The sequence below is a fragment of the Epinephelus moara genome, chromosome 1, assembly GCF_006386435.1.
Source record: "Epinephelus moara isolate mb chromosome 1, YSFRI_EMoa_1.0, whole genome shotgun sequence".
Classification (NCBI taxonomy): Eukaryota; Metazoa; Chordata; class Actinopteri; order Perciformes; family Serranidae; genus Epinephelus; species Epinephelus moara.
Window position 1 is genome coordinate 32,762,762 of NC_065506.1, and position 24,315 is coordinate 32,787,076.

General features: G+C 40.4%; 2 protein-coding genes across 2 annotated transcripts; both read left to right on the forward strand.

Annotated features, from left to right (window-relative positions):
- The first annotated feature begins 588 nt into the window (after positions 1–588).
- On the forward strand, positions 589–9,022 carry ercc3 (excision repair cross-complementation group 3). Its single transcript, XM_050049906.1, has 15 exons — positions 589–773; positions 1,290–1,489; positions 1,627–1,863; positions 1,985–2,034; positions 2,128–2,263; positions 2,917–3,087; positions 3,259–3,463; positions 3,705–4,019; positions 4,166–4,350; positions 5,332–5,534; positions 5,642–5,738; positions 6,731–6,848; positions 6,981–7,099; positions 7,921–8,067; positions 8,186–9,022. The coding sequence occupies exons 1-15, from the start codon at positions 746–748 to the stop codon at positions 8,321–8,323; spliced, it is 2,349 nt and encodes a 782-aa protein (XP_049905863.1). The 5' UTR covers positions 589–745; the 3' UTR covers positions 8,324–9,022.
- Positions 9,023–12,924: 3,902 nt separating this feature from the next.
- On the forward strand, positions 12,925–23,574 carry LOC126393423 (cytochrome P450 27C1). Its single transcript, XM_050049592.1, has 9 exons — positions 12,925–13,370; positions 14,265–14,455; positions 14,751–14,950; positions 15,267–15,476; positions 16,136–16,299; positions 19,690–19,856; positions 20,112–20,190; positions 20,424–20,627; positions 22,256–23,574. The coding sequence occupies exons 1-9, from the start codon at positions 13,080–13,082 to the stop codon at positions 22,373–22,375; spliced, it is 1,626 nt and encodes a 541-aa protein (XP_049905549.1). The 5' UTR covers positions 12,925–13,079; the 3' UTR covers positions 22,376–23,574.
- Positions 23,575–24,315: the final 741 nt, after the last annotated feature.

Sequence of the window (24,315 nt, forward strand, 5' to 3'; positions counted from 1 at the left end):
CTCTGCTATGATAAATTCTGTTACCACTTTTAAAAGTTTTAGATGGTTTTTAATCATTTTGTTTTAGTCTTTAAGTTGTTTTAATATTTATACTCTCCATTCATTTTCTATGTAATTTTCTACAATCTATGACATACAAACACATTTCCAACTTCCATACCTTTTAATTAATATAACACTAGTTTTCGGGTTGGAAAAAGTGGAGAGGTCCAATACTGCCTTTTGAATAAGTGCAGGGAGAAGTCCCCCTGTGTAAATATGCTGCTGAATGTGTCTTTTCTAGTATGAGCTGTAGTCTGTAGCTATTATTTTTAAGAATACATCTCTTTATTTGTAATGCCTTCGCTCCTTCTGTTTGTACCACTGGCTGTTGATAAATTAAAACATAAATGATACACAGTCTAGTTTATACCAAGGAAATCAATAAAATGAATAAACTGTTTTAAATTTTGTCAACACAGGGAAACAGTAAAAACTGAAGAAAATCCTAATTTAATTTGGCACACATCATCTTTGGTAGTGCTTCCTAAAATACTCCACCTCTGGCAAGCTTTTATTTTGAAATTCGGAACCGGAAGTGTATTTGCACGTTACTTTGGCTTACTTGGCACCGGTACTGTGTTGTAGCTACTTTTGCATCACACTACGCAGTCCATCTTTGTGGACTTCCAGTAGGACATTGGACAGATTATGAAGATATGACTGCCATGTTTTGAAAGAAATCGCCATTTTAAGAGTTTGAAAAATGGGTAAAAAAGATAAAGTAGACCGGGGTGAGTTGAGATGCTAATGCTACGGTTTAACCTAGCTAGCCGTTAGCTAACAGGGGCATGCTGAAAGATGAAGCTCTTGTATGTATAGGCTACTGAAAGTTACTTGTTCCTGCTGTGTTATTGCTGACCACACTATAGTTTTACATTTGGAGACTTTAAATTCATCCTTTGGTTATTCCATGTCGTGCTAAAGAGTAGCAGTTGTATTAAAAGGCTGTATATCTGTCAAGGGGTGTAACGTTATATCTGGTGTCATATCTGTCAAACATACATGAGTGCTTTTAATATCACTAATGCTACATTAGACTACATTCTAGCAAACAGGCAAAATGAATAGACAGCAGGACAAGCTGTAGTAAAGGAATCATGTCCCCATAATGTGTATAGCAAAAAACATTTAATTTGTGGGTTTTCAAACAAGTCATTATATATTATGATATTGCCAGGATACATTTCTGCTGTCTGTTATTTGTCCACTTCTATAACTGAAAATGTTTTCTATCTGTTGGGTTACAGACAAGAAGTCCAAAAAGCGTTTCTATGAGGAGGAAGAAGATGAGGACGAAGCAGTGGGCAGCGAGTCCCAGGAGGCCGTACCTGCTGCTGCAGGGAAACAAGTGGACGAGTCCAGTACAAAACTAGATGAATATGGAGCCAAAGACTACCGTGTTCAGATGCTGCTGAAGAATGATCACACTGCACGCCCCCTCTGGGTGGTAAGATGTGTTCAGATCGTTGATTTCCTCACTTGACTCCTCACAGTTTAATCAAAAACTTGTGGTTCTCATTCTGATTTTACACACTCTCTTTGTATTTCTGTTCCGTCGTTTCTTTTCACTCTTCTCTCCTCCAGGCTCCAGATGGACACATCTTCCTGGAGGCCTTCTCACCAGTTTACAAGTACGCTCAGGATTTCCTGGTGGCCATTGCGGAGCCGGTGTGCAGGCCTAACCACGTCCATGAGTACAAGCTGACGGCCTATTCCCTGTATGCAGCTGTCAGCGTGGGGCTGCAGACCTCAGATATTGTGGAGTACCTGCAGAAACTCAGCAAGACATCTGTACCTGATGGAATTGTGCAGTTTATAAAGGTCTGAATAAAAGAGTATCTGGTGTTTTAAAAATGACAAATTCCAGATGAAATGTTTTTATTGTCATAAGTGTAAAATTTGGTTATTTAATTGCTGCATTTTATCCCTCTTCTTCTCTCAGCTCTGCACAGTCAGCTACGGCAAAGTCAAGCTGGTTCTGAAGCACAATAGGTAAAGTCATTATAACCACTGTCCCTTCTGTGTTGGCGTCATTAATCATCCCTTCAGTGCTTGTCTCAAACTGTGCTGCCTGTCTGCCCTCAGGTATTTTGTTGAGAGTGCCTTTCCTGATGTGATCCAGCGGCTTCTGCAGGACAACGTGATCCGTGAATGTCGTCTTCGTACCGCAGACGGAGCAGACACTGAGCTTATTACTGAAGTCATCCACAGCAAGTCAGCGGTATGCCATCCAACATCCTTTTTACTCCAAAACATAGAAACTGATTTCTTATAGTTTTAGTTTTGAATGATCTATGAATTTAAACATGTTTTAAACACAGATATGCTTTTGTGTTTACCACTCAGTGTTTCAACTTTAAACCAGAAGAGGTTGTTAAGATAATCATCGTATTAAGTTACTCCTAACGCTATTGTAAAACTTATTTGGATAAAAGGGATTGTTGGTGTGAGCCCTGAACATTTAAAAATGTCTGTTACACCTCTGGTGATACCCAACATTGCACTCAAAGTCATAGTGCATCATGCTGTGCTGTACTTCTCAGGCAGGGGGCAGATCATGCAGCTACTGCTAGATGGCAGCACAACAAGGATATTGAACTTGTGAATAGACATTCTTTAAAATGGGATCATGCTCACATTTTAACAAAATGATATTGATGACATGAGGAAGGATGTGTTGTCTTGCAGGAGCTGAAGAGTCATATCAGGCCCATTAGGGTTTTTGTAACCTGTAAATTATACTACCATCTAATTTAAAAGCAATAACAAGTTGAAGTTTGGGAATAATCTCAGAGTTGGGCCTCTTTACTTAGAAATGTAACTGCCGTCCTGGTCATACACTAAGAAATCGGCTTTTGTGTCTTATTCTGACAGATTTCCAAGTCTGTTGAGGATAAGGGGGGCACGTCCACCTCACAGCAGCCTGCCGATGGACAAACCTCAACCCAGCAGGTCCCTGAGGACATCTTCAGCTACTATGAGCAGATGGATAAAGACGAAGAAGAGGAGGAAGAGACTCAGACTGTGTCCTTTGAGATTCGCCAGGTACATATCAGACTTCTTTTTCATTTGTTTTCTGTTTTACCACTACATACTTAACACTACTGCTGACATTTATGCTGCTTAGGTTTTGTGGCTTTATTTCAAATGAAGTACGACACTTAAAATCAGATTTTTGTGCCCTTCCCTGAACTGTTCTTTTCCGATCTGGTGTAGGAGATGATTGAAGAGCTGCAGAAGCGTTGTATTCAGCTGGAGTACCCCCTCCTGGCAGAGTACGACTTTCGCAATGATACAGTCAACCCAGACATCAACATAGACCTGAAGCCCACTGCTGTGTTACGGCCCTACCAGGAAAAGAGTCTGCGCAAGATGTTTGGGAATGGACGTGCTCGCTCTGGGGTCATCGTGCTGCCCTGTGGTGAGACAGCTGGTTTACTGCAGCTGAGGGAAAACATTTCATCACAGGACAGAAACAGTCTTGAAATGACAAAATAGTAGAGCTTGAATAGAAATTAACAGTGTACAATATGAGATTATGTTAAAAAATACAGTATATCTTCAACCCAAACTATAACATATTGTTAGTAATCTTTTGCAGCATAAATCCTCTCTTTAAAAAGCATGTATGTCTCGATATTTTATCTCCCTTTGCTTTCCAGGTGCGGGCAAATCTCTGGTGGGTGTGACAGCAGCGTGCACGGTGCGTAAGCGCTGCCTCGTGTTGGGGAACTCCTCCGTTTCAGTGGAACAGTGGAAGGCTCAGTTCAAGATGTGGTCCACGATCGACGACTCCCAGATTTGCCGCTTCACCTCTGATGCCAAGGACAAGCCCATCGGCTGCTCGGTGGCCATCAGCACCTACTCTATGCTGGGTCACACCACCAAGCGCTCCTGGGAGGCTGAGAGAGTCATGGAGTGGATGCGGAGCCAGGAGTGGGGACTGATTATCCTGGATGAGGTGCACACTATCCCTGGTGAGCCGTTACAGTGCATCATTTCTCCAGACAACTTTACATTACTTTCCGATGTAGCTGTAAATTTCAAGAATGTTTTGAAGTAATGCATATTTTGCTGAGATGGATTAACATGTTAACATAATAATTCTCTGCTTTCTCAACAGCCAGAATGTTCCGTCGTGTTCTGACCATTGTCCAGGCTCACTGCAAAATGGGGCTCACAGCCACACTGGTGAGGGAAGATGACAAGATTGTGGACCTGAACTTCCTGATTGGGCCTAAACTCTATGAGGCCAACTGGATGGAATTACAGAACAATGGCTACATTGCCAAAGTCCAGTGTGCAGAGGTGAGTCTCTAACTGAGATAAAGGGACATACATCATATTTATAATTAGTCCACAATGAGCTGTTAGTGAGGCTGCAGACTCATACTTGTGTTCTTCTTCTTTTAGCTGTATGTGTTTCTCTTCAATATTTACCCTTTTTTAAATATATTCACTGTCTTTTTTCTCTTTGTGTTTTTGTTCTCCAAAAACATAATGAATTTGCTTCCTTATTTATCATTGAAACCTCTATAGTACAGTGTTGCCTCAAGGTAACATGCCCATTTTTGGCCATTTGCACTCACACAATACGTCCTTTTTATGATGCAATGTATTAAAAAAAGATCAAGGGCCTTAAGGGAACTACTAGCAGTGTCTATATTGTCACATGACTCTCTGGAGGCCATGTTGAATCCCTTTTTGGGACCCTCCTACTGTACTATGGTTCAGCTCCTTCATCTCTCTCGATACACAATAATAGATGTGTAATGTTTATTTTTTAATTGTTTATTGTACTTTATTCAATAAATAAGTACTGAAAGAGAGAAAAAAGAAAGCATATATTTAATCATTTGCTCCTCTCTGTGTAGACTTTGTGACTTGATAAATATTGAGCTGTCTTATGTCATTAAAGTCAGACAGCTTGCAGAGTTGTGTGAAGCCACGTGCAAAAAGTTGATCATTGAATCATTTGGGCTGGTGTCTCACATGTACTAGAGCTGGAACCAGAGACATAGCCACTAAATAAGTAATTTATTTGTTAACAAAGATTTTTTCCATTTTCCATGACGAGGGCAAAAATACAATAAATGTAACGAACACCAAACAGAATTAATGAACAAAGATTTCTCAACTAGCATAAGATTGCAGTTATATAATATAATAGTGAATAAATCAGTGTTATTTGGCTAAGGCCACAGTCAGGATTTAGTATCACACTTAACAACTGACCATGCTTCACACTGATAAAGCTTTCTGAACAGTGTTTTCATGTCTGTGCTTCAGGTGTGGTGCCCGATGTCTCCAGAGTTTTACAGAGAGTACGTGGCCATCAAGACGAAGAAGCGCATCCTGCTTTATACAATGAACCCCAATAAGTTCCGCGCTTGCCAGTTTCTCATTCGCTTCCACGAGCGGCGCAACGACAAGATCATTGTTTTTGCTGACAACGTGTTTGCCTTGAAGGAGTACGCTATTCGCCTCAACAAGTAAGTCAATACAAAAAAGGGCAGTTTTCCAAATGTTTCGGTAAACTGCCTGCTCAGATCAGATTTCTTTATGTTTTTAAAGCCTAATCTCTCATTTTCCTGTCAAGGCCGTACATCTATGGCCCGACCTCTCAGGGGGAGCGAATGCAGATTTTACAGAACTTCAAACACAACCCCAAAATCAACACCATTTTCATCTCCAAGGTAGACTAATCAATCTGCTATTTACTGTATGTAATATGGACTGCACTCATTCATCCACCATGTTACCCGTGGCTCTAGACAACTAAAGCCTGCCATACACTAAAGACAATGTGAGATGTTAGTCATGCACTACAATATTTTGCAAAGACTGGGGATCTTGAGTCACTATTTGCAAGACTACAGCTAGATTCTTTTTGAGATTATTTCCCATCCTGCTTCTGGTGGAAAATAATGAGGGGTTAGTATTTCAATAATATAGGAAAGGAAGTGCTGGTTGGTGGATCAGATACACATTAAATTTAACATGGACTCCTTTTCACTCCACAACTCCACCAGTTCCTCCACCCAACTGAGACTCAGGAGTCCCCTCCATGTTTGCAGTCTGCCCAGGTTGCTGCTTCCCATTTGGCACTGGAGAGAGCGCAGCTATTAATTGTTGACAACATTCACGACATTGAACATTTTTTGCATTACAAGAGTAAAACTTTTAAACCCAACTACTAAACTTTGATTTTATCGAAAAGTCAAGATGAGAAAAGACTTTTTATGAAGAGTTTTATGTACACTAACACCAAACGATCGAGATCACAGGACCACGCACCAACTGAGGTGAAACTCGTGATTTTAATGCAACACTGGAAATTTGTTTGCGACAGTGAAACCACTTGAAAAGTTGTTTGGTGGAAGGTCAGCATAACTGACCGTCCTTCATTTGCTTCTTCTCTGTGCTGCATTGAGCTGTGTGGGGTGCTCTTTGTCCCTCAGTGTGTTTATATAGAAGCTAACAATCGAATCAGATTAAAATAATTTTCCAATCATGGCACCTCATGCATTTTTAAATCTTGCTGGCTTATTTACCCCATTGTGAAATAAATGATATAAAATCAGAAACATGTTTGCCTTGGCTCAAACCGTAAATGCATACAGACACTGATACAGTAGTAATATTGGATGTCTATGAATTTTTATACTATATGGCTCTTACCACACAGGTTGGAGACACTTCATTTGACTTGCCAGAAGCCAATGTTCTGATCCAGATCTCCTCCCATGGTGGATCACGCAGACAGGAGGCCCAGAGGCTGGGCAGAGTCTTACGAGCCAAGAAAGGTCAGTCTATCTTCAAAACACAAACAAAAAGACGGTTTAATTATGTGTAACACATGCTGATGTAGCTGTTTTATCTCATATTCATCTGTGAACTTAAACCGTTATTCTCACTTTGTCTGTCTGCTTGTTTAGGGATGGTAGCAGAGGAGTACAACGCATACTTCTATTCACTGGTGTCCCAGGACACTCAGGAGATGGCTTACTCCACCAAGAGGCAGAGGTTCCTGGTGGACCAGGGATACAGCTTTAAGGTGTGTTTGCTCCTGCAGCATCTTATCATTTCCACACAGTTTCACCCTGTTCATACACCTGACTGAACATGTCTGTCATCTAACGCGTGGCCCATACGTCAGAAAAGTTGGCTCTCATGGTTCAGAACAATTACACTGAAGGACACAGAACCTAAAGGTGCTGAAGGTCCAGTTTGCTTTGGACAACCTGGTTTTAGTATCAGTTTTCAAAAGTGTTGAGATTGTTTCTTTAAATTAACAACATCAGATTTTCTTTGTTAAATAGATACTTGCCCCAGACGAGTTAGAACCCGATATGATGTTTCCAAAAGTGTCTGGTTTCATCTGATCCAGTCTGGCTGGACTTGAGTATTGTGAATCCATCCAAGACTCACCATCACTGAAATCTGAGAGTGATTCTTTCATAACAAAGAATGAACCAGATGGATGAATGGGTCTCAGGAAAAGCATCTTCCCCTCACAGAGACACATCAGAAAAGGAACTCATCTGCTCTGTTGTAGATGTGCATCTATACAGGTTTATTTGTAGGAATAGAGTGCATATTAAATGACAAAATACCTGGAAAATTACACAAGAAAAACAATTTTTTAATGCATTTGTGACCAATTCTTCAGGATAAATGGGAAGATGTTCATAAATAAGAGTCTGCTTGATCCTTGGGCCCAGTCCCAGCACACCCCTTGCCCCTAACAATTAGCCCTTACCTCTCAATTTTGCACATTGCAATTCTTGTTGGGATAATGGGGAACTTTCAAACGAGGGGTAGAGGTAAAAATAAGAGGTACTATTTCTATGTGGTCATATTTCTCCTCTTTCATAGGTGATCACAAAGCTGGCAGGCATGGAGGAAGGGGACTTGATGTTCTCCACAAAAGAAGACCAACAGCAGCTGCTTCAGAAAGTCCTCGCTGCTTCAGACCTGGATGCTGAGGAGGAAGTGGTGGTGGAGGTGGGCGGACAGCCAAAGGTGAGGACTTTTGCTAAACCTGTACTCAGAAAGCACATGTACGTAATTGCCTTTGCATGCTTACCATTGTGTATTACAATATTCTCACTTGTTTCCTCTCTCCCTCCTTCCTTACCAGTTCTCAAGGCGAACGGGCACCATGAGCTCCATGTCAGGTGCAGATGACACTGTCTACATGGAGTATCAGAATCGAGGCAGCAAATCTTCCGCACTAGGCAAGAGTGTGCATCCACTGTTCAAGCGCTTCAGAAAGTAGATGTACCGACTCAAACCCTGACACCTAAAGACTCAGCTGCAACATGGTGATAATAACCTGAAGCTAAGCACGAGGCTACCAGCAGCAGGTTCAGATAGTCCAGCTGGTCTGGAGAAAAGAGAAATGACTGGAGGAAACTTGAACCAGATTATTATCTGAAGGTTATGACGATCTACTGTACATTGCTTTCTCCTGGTAGCTGATGGTGACGATGGTTGAAATTACTGCAGCGTATGATGCCAGCAGGGCTCGACTCCTCAGTGTGACACATTTGAAAGTCTATGCTCCAGCTTCCTCGAGCACTTACATGCATGACATTTGCAGATCAAATACCCTTCTAAGTGTCAACCACTGTTGGCTCTCACTTGTAACTGAAAACAAACCCTTACATCTCTGTTTCCATGCTGACACATTATAAGGCGTTCATGAAATTCAAGCTAAATCCCACCATGCTTGAAGGCTGTGAGTTGTGGTTTTCAGTATATTTCAGCCACAATTGTCTGTGCGTAGAATGAGAGCGGACCGGAGTATTACAGATAGGTGGTGTTTGCCCTATGTGGAATAAGCTGTGTCTTATCTGCTGTAAATGTGTGCTTCACTGACAACTGTATCAGAGGAGCAAAACTGAGGATGTATTATATTTGTACACGTTTTTGTAAGAGTGGCAACATTTTCTACATTAAAACATCACAAATTAAACTCTCGTAATCAGTGGGCATTAATCTGTGTTCCTGTTAGTTTTTACTGTTTTGTAAAAATGTTGCTACATATCTTTCTTTAAAGAAATGTCCCTTTCTTTTTGTGACAAACTATTTTTAAATTATTTCATTTATCTAAACAAAACAAATGCAAATTACACAACAACACTAAAACACATCATAAACCACTGACAAACATACTGTAGTAAAAGGATGGAGAAAAAAAATTCACAGACGCAAAAAAACAAATCAACAACAAAACAAACAACCAAAATCAACTAAATAATGATGTCATAATCATCATTCTTCTAAACTTGGCCTTAATCTATTCCATCTATTTTCATAGTCAATAAATTGCCCCTGCCTTGTAGCAATGATGCCATCAAACATACAGATTTTTTTTAAACAGCAAAAAAAAAATTTTTAAACAGCAAAAAAATGCAGAAGGCTTAATGAACGTTCATCTCCAAAGATATTAACAATACTTACTAAAATGTGTCTGTTATATAACAGACAAAGGTTTGACAAGATGGAACATGACAACATTAAAAATCAGTGAGTAAAAGCGTAGAAGAACTTAAATGTAAACATAAATAACGTGTGTTCCTGCCAGCAGTTAATAGTGACAATAGTCACTACTGGCTCCACATCACAGTACACCACTTTATTTTGTTTTGCCAGAGTAAAGAATGTGTAGCTGCAAGTTTTTTTTCCACTTGAAGACTGAAAAGAGGGAAAACTGAGCTTTATTTGGTCTTGGCACAAGTAAAAGCCGGGGATAGAGAGGGGCGAGGAGCGGGGGGGGGGTCTACTTCCTCTGCTTGGTGATGACTTGAAGACATTCCAAAAACAACATCCAGCCTGGTGCCTTGTGTTCGCTGCCAAAGTGGTGAGTGTGGGAAAATACCCACCTCTGCCTGGCCACCCTTCACTAGACCACAGGGCACAGTAGCCCTCTAAATGGCCCCATCTGTGGCCCAATCACTTAAACCCCTGTTTTGTGTCCTCTGAGGACTTGAGGCCTGTCGGCTTTAAAGGAGCAAAATGTAGTAATGTCGATTTGAATTCACGTGTCTGTTGAGATGAGGAGGAAGAGAGAGGATGGACCATCAGACTGAAGCACATTCACCACAATGGAAAATGGAAAAGAAATGAACAAAGAAGACGTCAGGATATGAAATGTGATGATTCATATCCTAGCAAGTGATGCATGCTTTGTGAGTCACTTGTTGTCATCTTCCCCCATGAAGAAAGATAAAAACAGCTGTTTTAACTCAGTTATTGAATTCCCATTAAAGGTGATAAAAGCAACCATTAACTAAAAAGCAGTGATGAGTTTAAGTTTTAAACCACAAGTGTGGACTCAGGTCAGACTGGAGGCACAATCTTGATGACTTGACAAAATGTGGACTTTTCACACCAATGACAAGTGTTCCACAGCTCAATTAATTTCCTTTCATTTCCTAAATCAACTAACATTAATGCTACCGTAAAACTAACAGTTAATAGCTCTGGATATTAATTGCTTAAATCACTGAAATCAACAGGCCTATATTTGGGACAGGCATCTATATGGGACAGGCCTTTAATTACTTTCAAAGATCAGGAAATACAATAAAATTGTTTACTTAGACCAGTATGAATATTACCTGTATAAAAATTAGGCTTCTGATAATATATCAATTATGAATCAACCATCTGATCTAGCTCCGACAGACAGCACATCAGCTAGAGTGAGATATGGCACTTGAGGATTATGGCACCTGGCACACCAACACAACACAACATTTATCCTGTTAAAACGATTGGATTATTTTTTATGAAAAACCTTTTTGATTCTTTTGATGTAAGGACCCTTACAGACTAAATGAATATGAATTATTTACAGGGTAATCAAGGAATGGACACATCATTTTTGGTAGCCAACAATCCAGTTTTATAGATCCGAAGAACTTATACCAATAAAAATGAACTGCTTGGCAACCAGACCAGGCCTCTAATTGAGGCAGGTGTTTATTCATCAAAATGTGTAGCCACACCAGGCTAGTAAAAGGGCTTTAAATTAAAGTTTTACAATATTTATTCCCAGCAAGTCGACACTTGATTCCCCAAATCCACTTAGCAGACAATCAAGTGGCAGGAGAGAACCACTAAGAACTAACATTACATTACTGAGTCCCAGTTTGATACATTTTTAGCAAAGAGGATTTTGTTAACTTGCAAAAACCATGCAGTGTTAACTTGCAAAAACCATGCAGTCGAAAAAAAGTAATAGTAGCATGCAAAACAGACGGACACACAACAGTTGATATTTGAAGTTGCACAAAAAAACAGTAGGCCTTATGTCGAGGCTAATATTAATACGGTCTATAAGCTAATGTTAGCTGAATAGCTAAGTAACTCTAACAAAGACGTTTTAACAAATTAATACAATTTTTTGAAAAGCATACATGATTTTTGTAAATCTAACATTTTTAATCTGTTGTCAAAATGGCATTAGGCTACATTTGGTGTTGAGGGCATTATTTAGAACTCAAAACTCAAACTTAAGGACTCGAGATTTGACTTGGGACTTGAGTGCAAAGACTTGAGACTTACTTGTGACTTACAAAACAATGACTTGGTCCCACCTCTGGTTTAAAGCTCGACTTTAATGTCCATTAAGTTGGGAAGATGAACACCCAAGGTTAAAAGGACACAACAGGCCCTCTTACGAAAAGGTAAAGCAGTTACTCTCAATATAGCGTACACTTAAACTGACATTGATTTTTATGGGTGGGACTTTTTTAGATGGTTAAAAAATGTTTTGTTGTTGACCCCCATCCGCCGCAGTACATTGCTTAGCTTCTGTGTTGGACTTCAGCCTGCTTCGCCAAACTACCCAGCCAACATGTGTATAAGTGGCCCATTTGGGTACTACATGGGCTGAAAAATGGGCCCCATATTGGATCGTCCACAGGTTCCATATCGACCCCGTGTCAACTGCCCACGTGGGTGGGTTTACCCAAGTTGGCTCCACATGGGTTATGCCAGGGCTGCCTGGGTAGCAACTGCATAGAGGCCCCAAATGGGCACCTTGTCTGGGGCTCACCCTTGTAAGCAATTGACATGCAGGGATTATGGAGCCCATGAACAATCCTATATAGGGCTTATTTTTCAGCCCAATTACTACCCACATGGGCCCCACATACAAATGTGGATAAGTATCCCATAAAACCCCACTTCAAAAAAACCTGAACTATCCCTTTAAGCCTGGCATGGGAACTCTCTGGAGACAGAGGCATGATTAATGTGCAAATATTTTACATTTGCTGCCATCTACCATTTATCTTTTGGAAAGCTGCAAGATAAATGTTACACATACACATGTCATGCCTCTCTGAGCTCCAGGCTTAGGTAACTTTTATCTGCAATGTGTCTCCACAGATTGTATACAGTCTGTCAGTATTATCTAAAATACAACTGCTAAACATTAACAAACCATTGAGCTCTTACTGGAGGTGTAAACAGCTAATGATTTGTGAAATCACCTCTCTCTGGATATGGATGTGCACAGCTTACATGAGCAGGACTGTGGGAGGGATTTTCCTTTGTTATATGACCACTGTCAACATGAGGTTTGCCTTCATGTGACGGTAATCACATTAACGCATATTCAGTGTATGTGTGCGCATTTGTCGGAGGTGGGGTGTGCTGATTGATCGGTGTGATATTAACAGTGTTTTGGCACGTTGTACCGCACTCCCTTTTCCAATGGAAGAATGAACCCAGCAGCTTTTTTGGGGGGAAACGCCCACACCCGAATACAGAGTTATCCCTCCCTTCTTTTGAAGCGAACATCCAATCCTGTTTCACCTCTGAGGTTGTACAAGCGACTCTTTAAAAGCGTTCCATAATACAATCCCATCTAATATTACATTACCACACAGGGAGGACTGTGTCTACACGTGCCATGAACATGCATTTGCAGATGTGAACTCTGCCGCTTTCAGACTTTGCACAAGACTCAACCACACATCGGTTTGTTGCGCACGGAAACACCGAAAAGTCTCCCAGTAATGGCAATCCCGAAACATTTCACGGCAGCATGCTGGAAGAGTTTTCAAGGCGACCGGCTAAACAGGCAGCTGGTCTTCATTTTACGCGCCTTGCACAAATCAGCAGCCAGCGAGGCTTTTGGGATCACCGCGGCTGGAGAAGAGGCCATGCCTGAGAGACTGATCACACCGGCAGATGTCGGCGAGAAAACCAGAGCCATGTCCCTGAAGGAGATGCCTGGACCGAGCACCATAGCCAACTTGGTCGAGTTCTTCTGGAGAGACGGGTTTAGCAGAATTCATGAAATTCAGGTAATGGTGTACATATGTGCCTTTTTGTGCTTTATCTCATTTTGTTTGACATATGAAATCATTTCTTTGTGTTTCCCACCAACGCCAAGGAGCGTTCGTATCCTCAGCGTCAGCCAAATTTGCCACCTATGCGTAAAATGGCACAGACCGTTGCGTAAAAGCGCACTCCAGAGTATGAGTTTTGCAATAGTCTTAAAGTGAGTTATACGCGAGGCTGAAAGTGTTCTCCCCATTACAAGATGCAGCAGATAATCCAGTGATAAACCTCTTTTTCACTCTGTAGAGAAAATCTTAAAAGAAAATAACAAGTAGGAAATTACCTGGGAACGGTTAACAAGGAAATTATCTAGGTGTAAATCAACATGACAAAACAACATGCAAAGTAAGTACATATTTAACATACACTTGATCAAGACAAGTTATCCCTAATAGTGACTGAGTCTGATTGTGACACACGTGGTATTTGACACATCTTGCAAAATGAAAGGTCAGATGAACACCCCCTCTTTCTTATGTAAATTTCATCACCATCAGGATTGCAGCTGTATGAGTAACACAATTTGACATTTAAATATAGACATTCACTCTTACTGACACAACACTCAGACAAGGTACATTATGTTTGGATGGTGTGCAAGTGAAGATTTAATTAAGGCTGTTGTTACAGACTGGTTCTACTGGAGATTTAGTGACACCACTGGCACACAAGACAAATCTGCTGAAATGTATTCCATCACTTCACCATTATTAAATCATTTGCTTCAGCCAGAGAAAATGTTTTAATTTTATTTTAGTAGGAAGTTATCAGTGTAATAAAAGTCAAATTAGTCCTGGATTTTCTCCACAATTAATAAAAGTGACCACTAATTCATTCGTCTCACTGCTGCTTTACAGATGGAGCACAGGAAGAAATATGGCAAAATCTTCAAATCCCGTTTTGGGCCCCAGCTGGTGGTCTCGGTGGCAGACCGTGACCTGGTGGCTGAGGTGCTGAGGGCAGAGGGCGTGGCCCCTCAGAGGGCTAACATGGAGTCCTGGAAGGAGTACAGAGACATGAGAGGCCGTTCCACTGGACTCATCTCAGCGTGAGTCCCCCTTCAACCTTTTGATCTCTGAGTCAGGGCGACAACCTCCTGAAAATAAATGATTTTGGGAGGTCGACAGGATCATCAATTTAGTTTCCATACGTGTGGATGGGCAAAGCACATAACCTTATGTCCGGGCTTCTTTTCCAGGGTTAGCTCACAAATACTGTGCATGTCCTCTCAATGGTTTTCAACAGTGTCACTACTATCAGTCTCCACAAAACAAGAATGTTTCCTCTATATGTCAGTAAATGTCTTGCATTTAAAAAAGTCTCTCCTGTGTCCTGTTCTCCAGTGAGGGAGAAGATTGGCTGAAGATGCGCAGCGTGCTCAGGCAGCTCATCATGCGTCCCCGTGACGTAGCAGTCTTCTCTGACGATGTGAACCGAGTGGTAGACGACCTCATCAAGAGAGTCAGTATTCTGAGCGCCCAGGGGCCTGATGGAGCGACTGTCCTCAATGTGAATGACCTCTTCTTCAAATATGCCATGGAAGGTTGGTAAAGATCATACAAAGTTTGGTCATAAAGGAAATGGAAGTCAGGCAGCATGGATTTGAAAAGAATAGTGTGGATATAATATAGACGAGGGGGTAAGGAAGATAGCGAGACCATTAAAGAGGACTAAAAGTAGACAGGAAGAGGTGATACCAGAGAGAAAATAGATTGGAAAAATAGAAATATGCAACCATGACGGTGCTTGTCAGACCACCTTTGTAAGTGATGGTTAATCAGTCCATGTCCCAGATTTCCAACTTTACAGAGACAATTATTGAAACTTCATCTCTCTCTTCTCTGCTTTTTTCCTTACAGGTGTGGCAGCCATTTTATATGAAGCCCGACTAGGCTGTTTGGAAAATGAGATTCCCCAGGAAACTCAAGACTACATCAGTGCGCTGCACCTCATGTTCAGCTCCTTTAAGACAACCATGTACGCCGGGGCAATCCCTAAGTGGCTCCGACCTGTGTTCCCCAAACCGTGGGAGGAGTTCTGCCTGTCCTGGGATGGCCTCTTCAAATTCAGTAAGTTGGGGGCACCTAATTATGGAGGCTTTATTGTGAATTTGTAGCCTCCAAGCCCAAGCTGAGACAACCCTTAAGCCATAGTAGTATTTTTAATCTTGGGTGAGCTTCTCCAGAGTGACAAAAGACATTACACAACTGACTGAGAACCCTGTGGTGACATTTGTGTAATGCTTCTTGAAGATTTCCTGGGCTTTTTTTCTGAATGAGAAGGTCTTAAATGAAGTCGATAACTTTTAAAAGGCACATAACATTGTATTTTTTTTTGCATCATCCAAAAAACAACAGGGTCAGAGAGATATATGACATATAGCACCAGTTTATATGTTTCCAGAATGGCCTCCCTTTCTCCAATGGGTTGATTCCAAATCCTTCAAAAAATATTTTTCTATGTGTAAACATGTTAGATAATGTTTTCTCAGTACAGCTGAGGTTGAGTTAAGTAACTTTTTTTTGGACATATAGCCTGGCATCAATAGAAAGGAATGTTGATTTGCATATAAATCTCTACTGCTGCACCATGGGATTGTGGGAGTATGGGGTCCCTCTGTTACATAACCTGTCGCTTTTTTTTTTCTTTTTTTGTTTAATTCCCTTCACCTCCCCTTTCCTCCCCCCTCTCCATTCATCCGACCTTCTCTATCTCTGTCTGATCCCAGGCTGCATTCACGTTGATAAGAGGCTGACAGAGATCAAGGCCCAGCTGGAGCGGGGAGAGGAGGTGAAGGGGGGACTGCTCACACACATGCTTATTTCCAAGGAGATGAACATGGAGGAGATCTACGCCAACTTGACGGAGATGCTACTGGCAGGGGTCGACACGGTGTGTGTGTGTGTGTGTGTTAGCAGATATGCGCAGAGAGGAGTTTGAGCAGGGAGCGTAGCTTTAGCAGGAGGTGGAGGAGTTGGGAGTCGCACGTGTGTGTCTACGTCTGTGTGTGCGTGTTTGAGTCAGTCTTGAGTTTCAAGGGTTGGGTTTCTGGCGCCACATCCGTGCCTGTGTAGCTGTGCCAGCGTCAGGTCAGGGCAGTGAATCGGGAGGTTACACAGTATCCCACTGACAAACTTGTTCTCACTCAGATTTAGTTTCTTGTCATTTGTCATTGTCTGTTAGATCTACACAGGGGGGCTTTTGTCTTTTTTTTTTCCTCCTCCACCAGACATCTGTGTTGTGTGTTCATGTGTTTCCACATTAGAACTTAATTAGATGGCACTTGCAAATAATTAAGACTGCTGGTTTAATGCCATTAAAGTATCATTTGGGGGAAATGTTTACATTTTAATAGGCAGATTAAAGAATACAGAAATAGGAGACACCAAAAGGGAGCAGGAATATGACAGATCCTGGGTCAGATATGGACACCCTTCACACATGATACCATTCAGCAGACAGAAAATTAAAGATATTTACAAGAAACGCTTGTAATAAAACTCAAAATATGTCAGAGAATAGGAAATCTATCTCCCAATTCTAACCCGTAACCCTAACAGTACCACCAAGAGTGGTACCACCAAGAGCGGTACAGTACCCATGAAGAATGATTTTCCAACTGTTTCACACTTGTCTTGTATGAGTGTGTGGGTGCATCTGCATCTGTGTGCATACTGTGTGAACATGTGCACAATTACTGCCTAATTTGTTTTGGGTTCTGTCAGATTAATGATAATTATGGGTGTAGACTGTTTTGTTCTGAGCTGGGGGCCATGGGATAAAAGGGTGTGTGTGTTTTTGTTGAACTTGTTGCAACGGCCACGTCCTGGCAGGGGGTGGACTAAGCTGAGCCATTACCTGACCCTGTGGTGCATTTCCCTTTACTCAGCACACACAAGAGCTGTCAAGACACGTTAGCCACAGCCAGAGTTATGGCACAGACTGGGCAGAGGTGAGACGAGGGGGGAGAATAAAGGGGTGGTCTTGAGGAAAAAGGACGCTGTCATGAAACTGCAAAGTTTGGGGAACTGGCGTCATAGGAGGGGGAGGAAAGAAGAGTTGGGTATAACACGATGGATGTTAGAGAATGAAGAGAAGATGTGGGGGATAGAGGGGAGAGGCCTAAGCCTTTTTGAGCTGTTTTTTGGATGAGCTTTTGTCATATGATTCCTCTACGGCTTTGTCTGAGGTGTTGCCAGCATCTGTCCCAGTCGGGGATGATTAGTTGCAAGTTGGTTAGATGGGGCGAGGGTGATGACAGAGTGGGAGGGTGAGTCTGAGGAAGAGTAGCGGGAAGAGGGAGGTGGGAGACGGAACAGCAAGAAGGATGGCGGGGCTTATACAAGGACAGAGACTCTTTTGATTATTAGTTAGAGATACTGACCTGAGACTGACCTCTGGGTTCTATTCAGTGTGATGTTGGCAAAAAAACGTCGCCCCTCTGATACCAGTATATGGCATTGAATGCATGGGTGGAAAAGTAAGGAGGCCGGATGGGAAGATAGGCAGCATGCCAGGAAAGACGGAAGATGTGGGCTTAGGTAACACGGCATACTGTACATGATACAGATATGATGAGGAAGGATGACGTCCGTTGTCATATCATTTGCTTATCTGCCCACATTACTGAAATCAAAATGTCAGTGATGTGTTGAGTCTGAAAAAGGACAAGTAAAGACAGATGGTAGGGCAGCTACAATTGAGGAAACAGGAAGTTACAATGATCAGGGTGTGTCAGATGACAAAGGGAAAGCACAAAATGTGTGGGAGGTATGTGTGTGTGGAGCATGGATGGATTACCGAATTGGCCTACCGTACATAGGCCCAGGGGCCAAAAGTGTCAGGGACTCCCTTGGCCTACACCTGCAAAACATCACTCAAATTAAAATGTACTGACCTGGAAGAGACTCAGAATAACCCAGAGAGGTACAAAAAGACCAAAACATACACAAAATTACCTCAAAGAGACACAAAAAAACTGTACAGCTGCAAAGAATGTACAAAGAGACACGAAACAACCCCAAGCAGACACAAAACTACTACAAAGACAAACAAAAAAGATCACAGAGACAAAAAAAGAAACAAAATGACTACAAAGAGACACAAAACAACCACAAGTAGACACAAAATGTCGACAAAGATACACAAAAAGACCACAAAGAGGCACAAAACGACTACAAGGAATCACAAAACAACCACAAAAACCCCACAAAATGACTACAAAGAGACACAAAACAACTACAGACACAAAAAGACCACAAAGAGACACAAAATGACTACAAGGAGACACATACAAACCTTAAATAGACACAAAACAACTGCAAAGAGACAAAAAACACTACGAAGAGACACAAAATGTTGACAAAGATACACAAAAAGACTACAAAAAAACACAGAGACACAAAACGGCTACAAGGAATCACAAAACAACCACAAAAAAAAAACACAAAATGACGACAAAGAGACACATAAAAACCTTAAATAGACAAAACAATTGCAAAGAGACAAAAATGATGACAAAGAGACAAAAAAGACCAATTTAAGACACACAATGGCTACAAAGAGACACAAAAGGACCTTAAAGAGACACAAAACAACTACAAAGAAACACAATACAAGCATAAGTAGATACAAAATGACCACAAAGAGATACGAAACCTCAAAAAGATGCTTAACGACTACAAAGAGACACAAAACAAAAATAACAAAAAAAGAGGCTGTGTGTCTTGCTCCTGTGTAGGAGAGGTGGTCGTTTCTTTTACATATCTGTGCCCAGGGGCCCATTGCCTCATAAATCTGCCCACGGTGTGGAGGGGGACATACGTACATATCAAAAATGTTAGAAACTGAGCGAGGTGGGGCTACTCCATTTAATCTGTGTGATTGGCCAATTAATCAGGACTATATTTAGGTCTGTGTATCCTTATTACAGCTGTTATACTGTTACATGTGGCACTAGTGAGTGCATCAAGGTACACTGGGATGTAAACGGATGAGTGATGTAAGATGAGGGATAAAGGGCTGAGCGTGCAGCTGGTGGAGTGGACTTGAGTGTCTGCTCAGCACGTGGATTCAGCCCCCTCTCCCTCAGAGCCCCCTCACTGTTTCCCAACACTTACGCAACATCATAGAAACTCCTCTATCAGCTTGCATTGCAGTCAAACTCTTTGCAAAACATTAAGAAAAATGACAACATCTCCACGGAGATTTCATAACCAGCACCAGCATACTACACATTCAAAGAGGAATGTATAACAAATTTTCTTTCCTATCCTCCCATAGACATCCTTCACCCTTTCATGGGCCAGCTACCTGTTAGCGCGGAACCCTCGTGTACAGGAGCAAATCTTTACGGAAGTGACACAGACTCTGGGGCCTGGAACTGTTGCCTCAGCTGCTGATGTTGCTCATCTGCCTCTCATCAGGGGGCTGGTCAAAGAGACTCTCAGGTGCATGGATATTTATACCTTCTGTTCTCCAGCTGTTGATGATTCACTCACTCGCTCTCACTTGCACTGTAAAAAACAACTCAGAAATACTTTAATAGACTTTAAAATCTGAGGCTTGATTTTGTTCAATATGTTCTAGTATCTTTAATTTATCTATTATCTCTCTCTCTGTGGCTTTCACTCATTAACTTTGTGAGAAGGTGAATGTATAGTGCTGTTGAATAACAGTCTTTGTGCACCGCTCCCTGGGAGCAGGCTTTTTCCAGTTCTCCCTGGCAACGGACGGATTACCCAGGATGACTTGGTGGTGGGCGGATACTTCATCCCCAAAGGGGTAAGACTGATAGAGACGTAATAGATGCAAGTCCTCTAGGGTGTACATGTGCTGGAGAAAAAGCGTGACCATAGGAGTCAGCCAAAAACATTACAGTGGAACCAGATGTAACATGATCCTGCATTACTCATCCATCTCTCTCTTCCTCTCTCTTGTAGACATGCATGTACAATAGCCCAGCTGTTTTCATTACACAACTGACTTTTTTTTTTTTTGTTCTCTCACTTTGTTAGACTCAGTTGGCTCTTTGTCACTACTCCACATCTTTTGATGAAGAGAATTTCCCTGATGCTTCAGACTTCCGACCGGATCGCTGGATACGTAAAGACTCCACAGATCGTGTCGACAACTTTGGCTCCATTCCCTTTGGCTACGGCATCAGGAGCTGCATCGGCAGGAGAGTAGCAGAGTTAGAGATGCATCTAGCTCTCGCAAGGGTAGGGGTTTAATCACTTAGCTTCAAACATATTTCTAAATGTATCCACAGATATGAATGAACAAAGTTCATACCATTGTATCATATTTACAACTAATTTTTTTTTTGTCCATCACCTTTTTTATCAGGCTTTTAAGACAAAGTTAGCAAGCATAATTAAACAATATTTCAGGGTTTTGTCAAGCTATTTCTGCATAGAGTAGCAGCCCTCAGCTTCAGATACAACCATAAGTACCACTGATGTAATTAAATCATAAAACTGAGATGAATAGACCATGAGGATTTATGTAACTATAGCTCATAATTTACCTAATTTATTTATTTAGCTTATTTAATTACTGTTGATAAATTCTATACATTTTAAATATGTTGACATATTTAGAAATATATAGAGTTTAGCACATTTGACACACAGAATTTATTGACAGTAACTACGTAAACATTATTTAAGTAAATTAAGTAAATTCTATAAGCTATTGTTATATAAATTCTTGTTGTCTATTCATCTCAGTTTTATTTGACTTAATTACATAGATGGTATTTATTTTTGTTTATGTTAGAATTACTTGATCAGTTGGATAGAAATTTCACGTGACTGAAATACATAAACCTGACAGAATAGAACAAGTCATTTCTTTGAGTATATATGTTACACATTTAAAGACTCATAAAGCAAACAAAATAACAAACACATGTATGAAGACAATAATTAATAATTAGGTTTTGCTCAGCTAGCACATAATGCAACATTTCTGGCAGCAGACAACACTACACATTGACTTAAAATAACACTCAGTGTGAACACTTTATAGTCGTAGAGTTTCTCTAAAACTTGCACACAGAGCCAAATGGTTTATACCTTGCTCTGCAGATCAAAGGTGAAAAACTTAAGACCTGGCTGCTTCTCCATGTCATGCTGCGACCTTGATAGACTCTGTTTATATACTGTATGGAGGTTTCTTGTATCCACTGACAACAAAGACCACCTGTGTTCCTTTAACCTGTGGGGTGCCTCAGGGGTCAATTCTAGGACCCATTTTATTTTCATTATATACAGTATGCTATCCTTAGGGCACAGATTCCGCCAATTTTGTTGTGTGTTTTCACATTGCTACACTGATGATACACAACTCTACCTATTCACCTATGCAAAAGTGTGTGGTCCAGATCAGAAAATGTTTTAATCATTTGAGTCATGTACTCTATTTTGAGCTGTGATGCTGCTTCCCTTTTTTTTTTTTACTGTACTATTTTCTCCTGTTGTAATGTTTGCATTATACTCATATTTTGTTCTTTTAAACTCTTCATTTTAGAGACACACTGTACCCTAGGTTTTTAAAGGTGCAATATTAGGAAAATTTTACTAACTTACCAAAACAGCACATGAATGTGGCACACATAAGACAAAGAACTTCACAAAAAAACAATGTACTAAAAAAATCATTCTCTTTTTTCTACAGATAGCTCACACAATCCCTGCATATTTTTGCATCTGCCAACCTTAATGGCCAGAGGAAGCACACTAGTCACCAGATCTCTGGCTTCAAAATAAACATATCTATAAATGCACTCATAGACAATGACTTATATAATCTGATGGACATGTCTGTGTCTTTGCTCTTTGTGCAGCTCATTCAGAGGTTCCACATTGGTGTTTCTCCTCTTACTGCTGACGTCAAGGCCAAAACCCACGGCCTGCTCTGCCCTGCTGCCCCCATCGACCTGCAGTTCATCGACAGGGAAAAGTAAACGCTGACTCCTCTCCATAAGTCTACTGTACTGTATGTTTATAATGCTCTGATTTATTAGTAGTTTCTTTTTTTTTTTTTTAATATACTGCCTTTAGTACACCTTCCACTGTTAAATTGTGGATACTGAGCTGAGACTGAGGTTTTACTCAGGCAAGAAATGTGTCTTACCTCCTCCTGTTTGTTAGTGAGGAGGACACAGAAATAGTACTGGACCAGTAATGTAAAGATAAAAGCTGTTCTTGGCAGTGTATCATTTGTACGTTGTGAAAACCACTGCAGTCTGGACTGTTACTCCTTCCATTCATCCTATTCAAAATAGTGAGTGGAAACATGAACTATAATCTATATACTCAAGCTGTATCTCTTCATATTAATGTGCATACATGTATGTAATAATCACACTGTTTCCTCTGAGTTTGAGAAAGCAATTCACTGAGAATGTTGAAGGGCAACCATGAATGTACTGAAAATGAGCTGTTTTAAGAAGTACAGTTTGTATATAATGAGCTTTATTTTAAGATTGTGTTTTCTCTGTGTTGCAAGCCAAAATATCATTACAGGTTGCTTTTTTTTCTGGCACCACAATTTTTTATTCAGTCTGAGGAAGAACATTTAATCACTCAAGTGGCATTACATGATTTTAATATATGCACTGTATATCCAGGAAACATTAAATACATAGTAAACGCAGAAAAAAAACAGTTTTGAATATATATGTTTTTAAACATCATTCTAGGGAAAATGCTTTTTAGCTTTTTAAAAAAAAGGAATTTGATCATCCTGTAAGTTCGAACTAATGAATAAACTATTATAAACTAAATTAATCACAAAGTAGATTATTTGCTTAACTAATTAAATGTTTATCTATTTTTTCACACTCTATATTTGGATCAAAATGTGTTCAGTGTTCCTGATTTATATGCTGTTTGTGTCAATACAAGTATTTCACCAGATTATCTGTTACGTTATGATTTCACTGAGAGGGATGATGTATGTTACAAAACGGTTTTGCAAGGGGGATGAGACAAGTTGTTGGATTGTGCTGTTATGAAGGATCACACTGGTTTGCATAGAGGAAAATGGAACCTTTTATATTGTTGTATTTATCTGCTCTTTTGTCTTTCTGTATCTTTATACTGTAGTTCCAGTGAAACTGGGAAACAATAAAAATGATCTAATTATTTTAAAACATTGTGTAAGTTATCCTTTGTCAAGGTCTTAAAGCCCATAATGCAATTTCAGTGTCCGTGTCAGCTGGTAAAGGTGAGTTATCAAAATAAAAGTTTTATAATTATTTTCAAATATTACAGACATAGGCAGATAACTAATAAATGTCTCTGCTGTGGTTTTTGAGAGTTAAGTTCCTGAGTTCATTAGGTGAGGTAAATTCACACCGATGCACTGATATAACCATAAAATTAAAATGTCATGTAACATGGACATTTGTATAAAATGGCTGTAAATAATACATCTATATCATATAATGATAAATAATGATGTGTAAAAAGTGTCTCCAACTGAAATATTTAAAGGTCCCATATTGTGAAAAGTCAGATTTAAAAAAAAAAAAAAAAAAAAAAGTAGGTATAGGTGCTATATAAATACTGCAAATGCATCAAAACGCTCAGTCCACAGAACAATGCACACAGTTCGTATTCAGAAACTGTGCCTTTAAACAAGCCATCAGGATTTCTTTGAATTTGTGATGTCACAAGTATACCAAATAGACTGCCTGAAACATAAACTTTCTAAATGGGTCCTTTTGTATTTCATATTAGAGTGCTTTGCTGTGTATGTGAATGACATCAGCGGACAAGAGCGTAAACATGGACCTAAGCTGAGAAACAGTCTAAAGATAGAAAAATGGAGCATTTCAGACAGAGGGTGATTAGAGGTATATTTAGGCAGAAAGTATGAGGAAAAAAAAACTCAATAGTC

What these genes read in the sequence shown, in the direction of transcription:
- ercc3 (XM_050049906.1), top strand. Translation starts at nt 746, where the DNA reads ATGGGTAAAAAAGATAAAGTAGACCGGG. An exon ending in CTGCACGCCCCCTCTGGGTG is followed by an intron (nt 1,490 to 1,626) that starts GTAAGATGTGTT and finishes TCTCTCCTCCAG; the next exon opens with GCTCCAGATGGACACATCTT. An exon ending in TGTCCTTTGAGATTCGCCAG is followed by an intron (nt 3,088 to 3,258) that starts GTACATATCAGA and finishes GATCTGGTGTAG; the next exon opens with GAGATGATTGAAGAGCTGCA.
- LOC126393423 (XM_050049592.1), top strand. Translation starts at nt 13,080, where the DNA reads ATGGCAATCCCGAAACATTTCACGGCAGCATGCTGGAAGAGTTTTCAA. An exon ending in GATACTTCATCCCCAAAGGG is followed by an intron (nt 20,191 to 20,423) that starts GTAAGACTGATA and finishes TCACTTTGTTAG; the next exon opens with ACTCAGTTGGCTCTTTGTCA. An exon ending in TGCATCTAGCTCTCGCAAGG is followed by an intron (nt 20,628 to 22,255) that starts GTAGGGGTTTAA and finishes CTCTTTGTGCAG; the next exon opens with CTCATTCAGAGGTTCCACAT.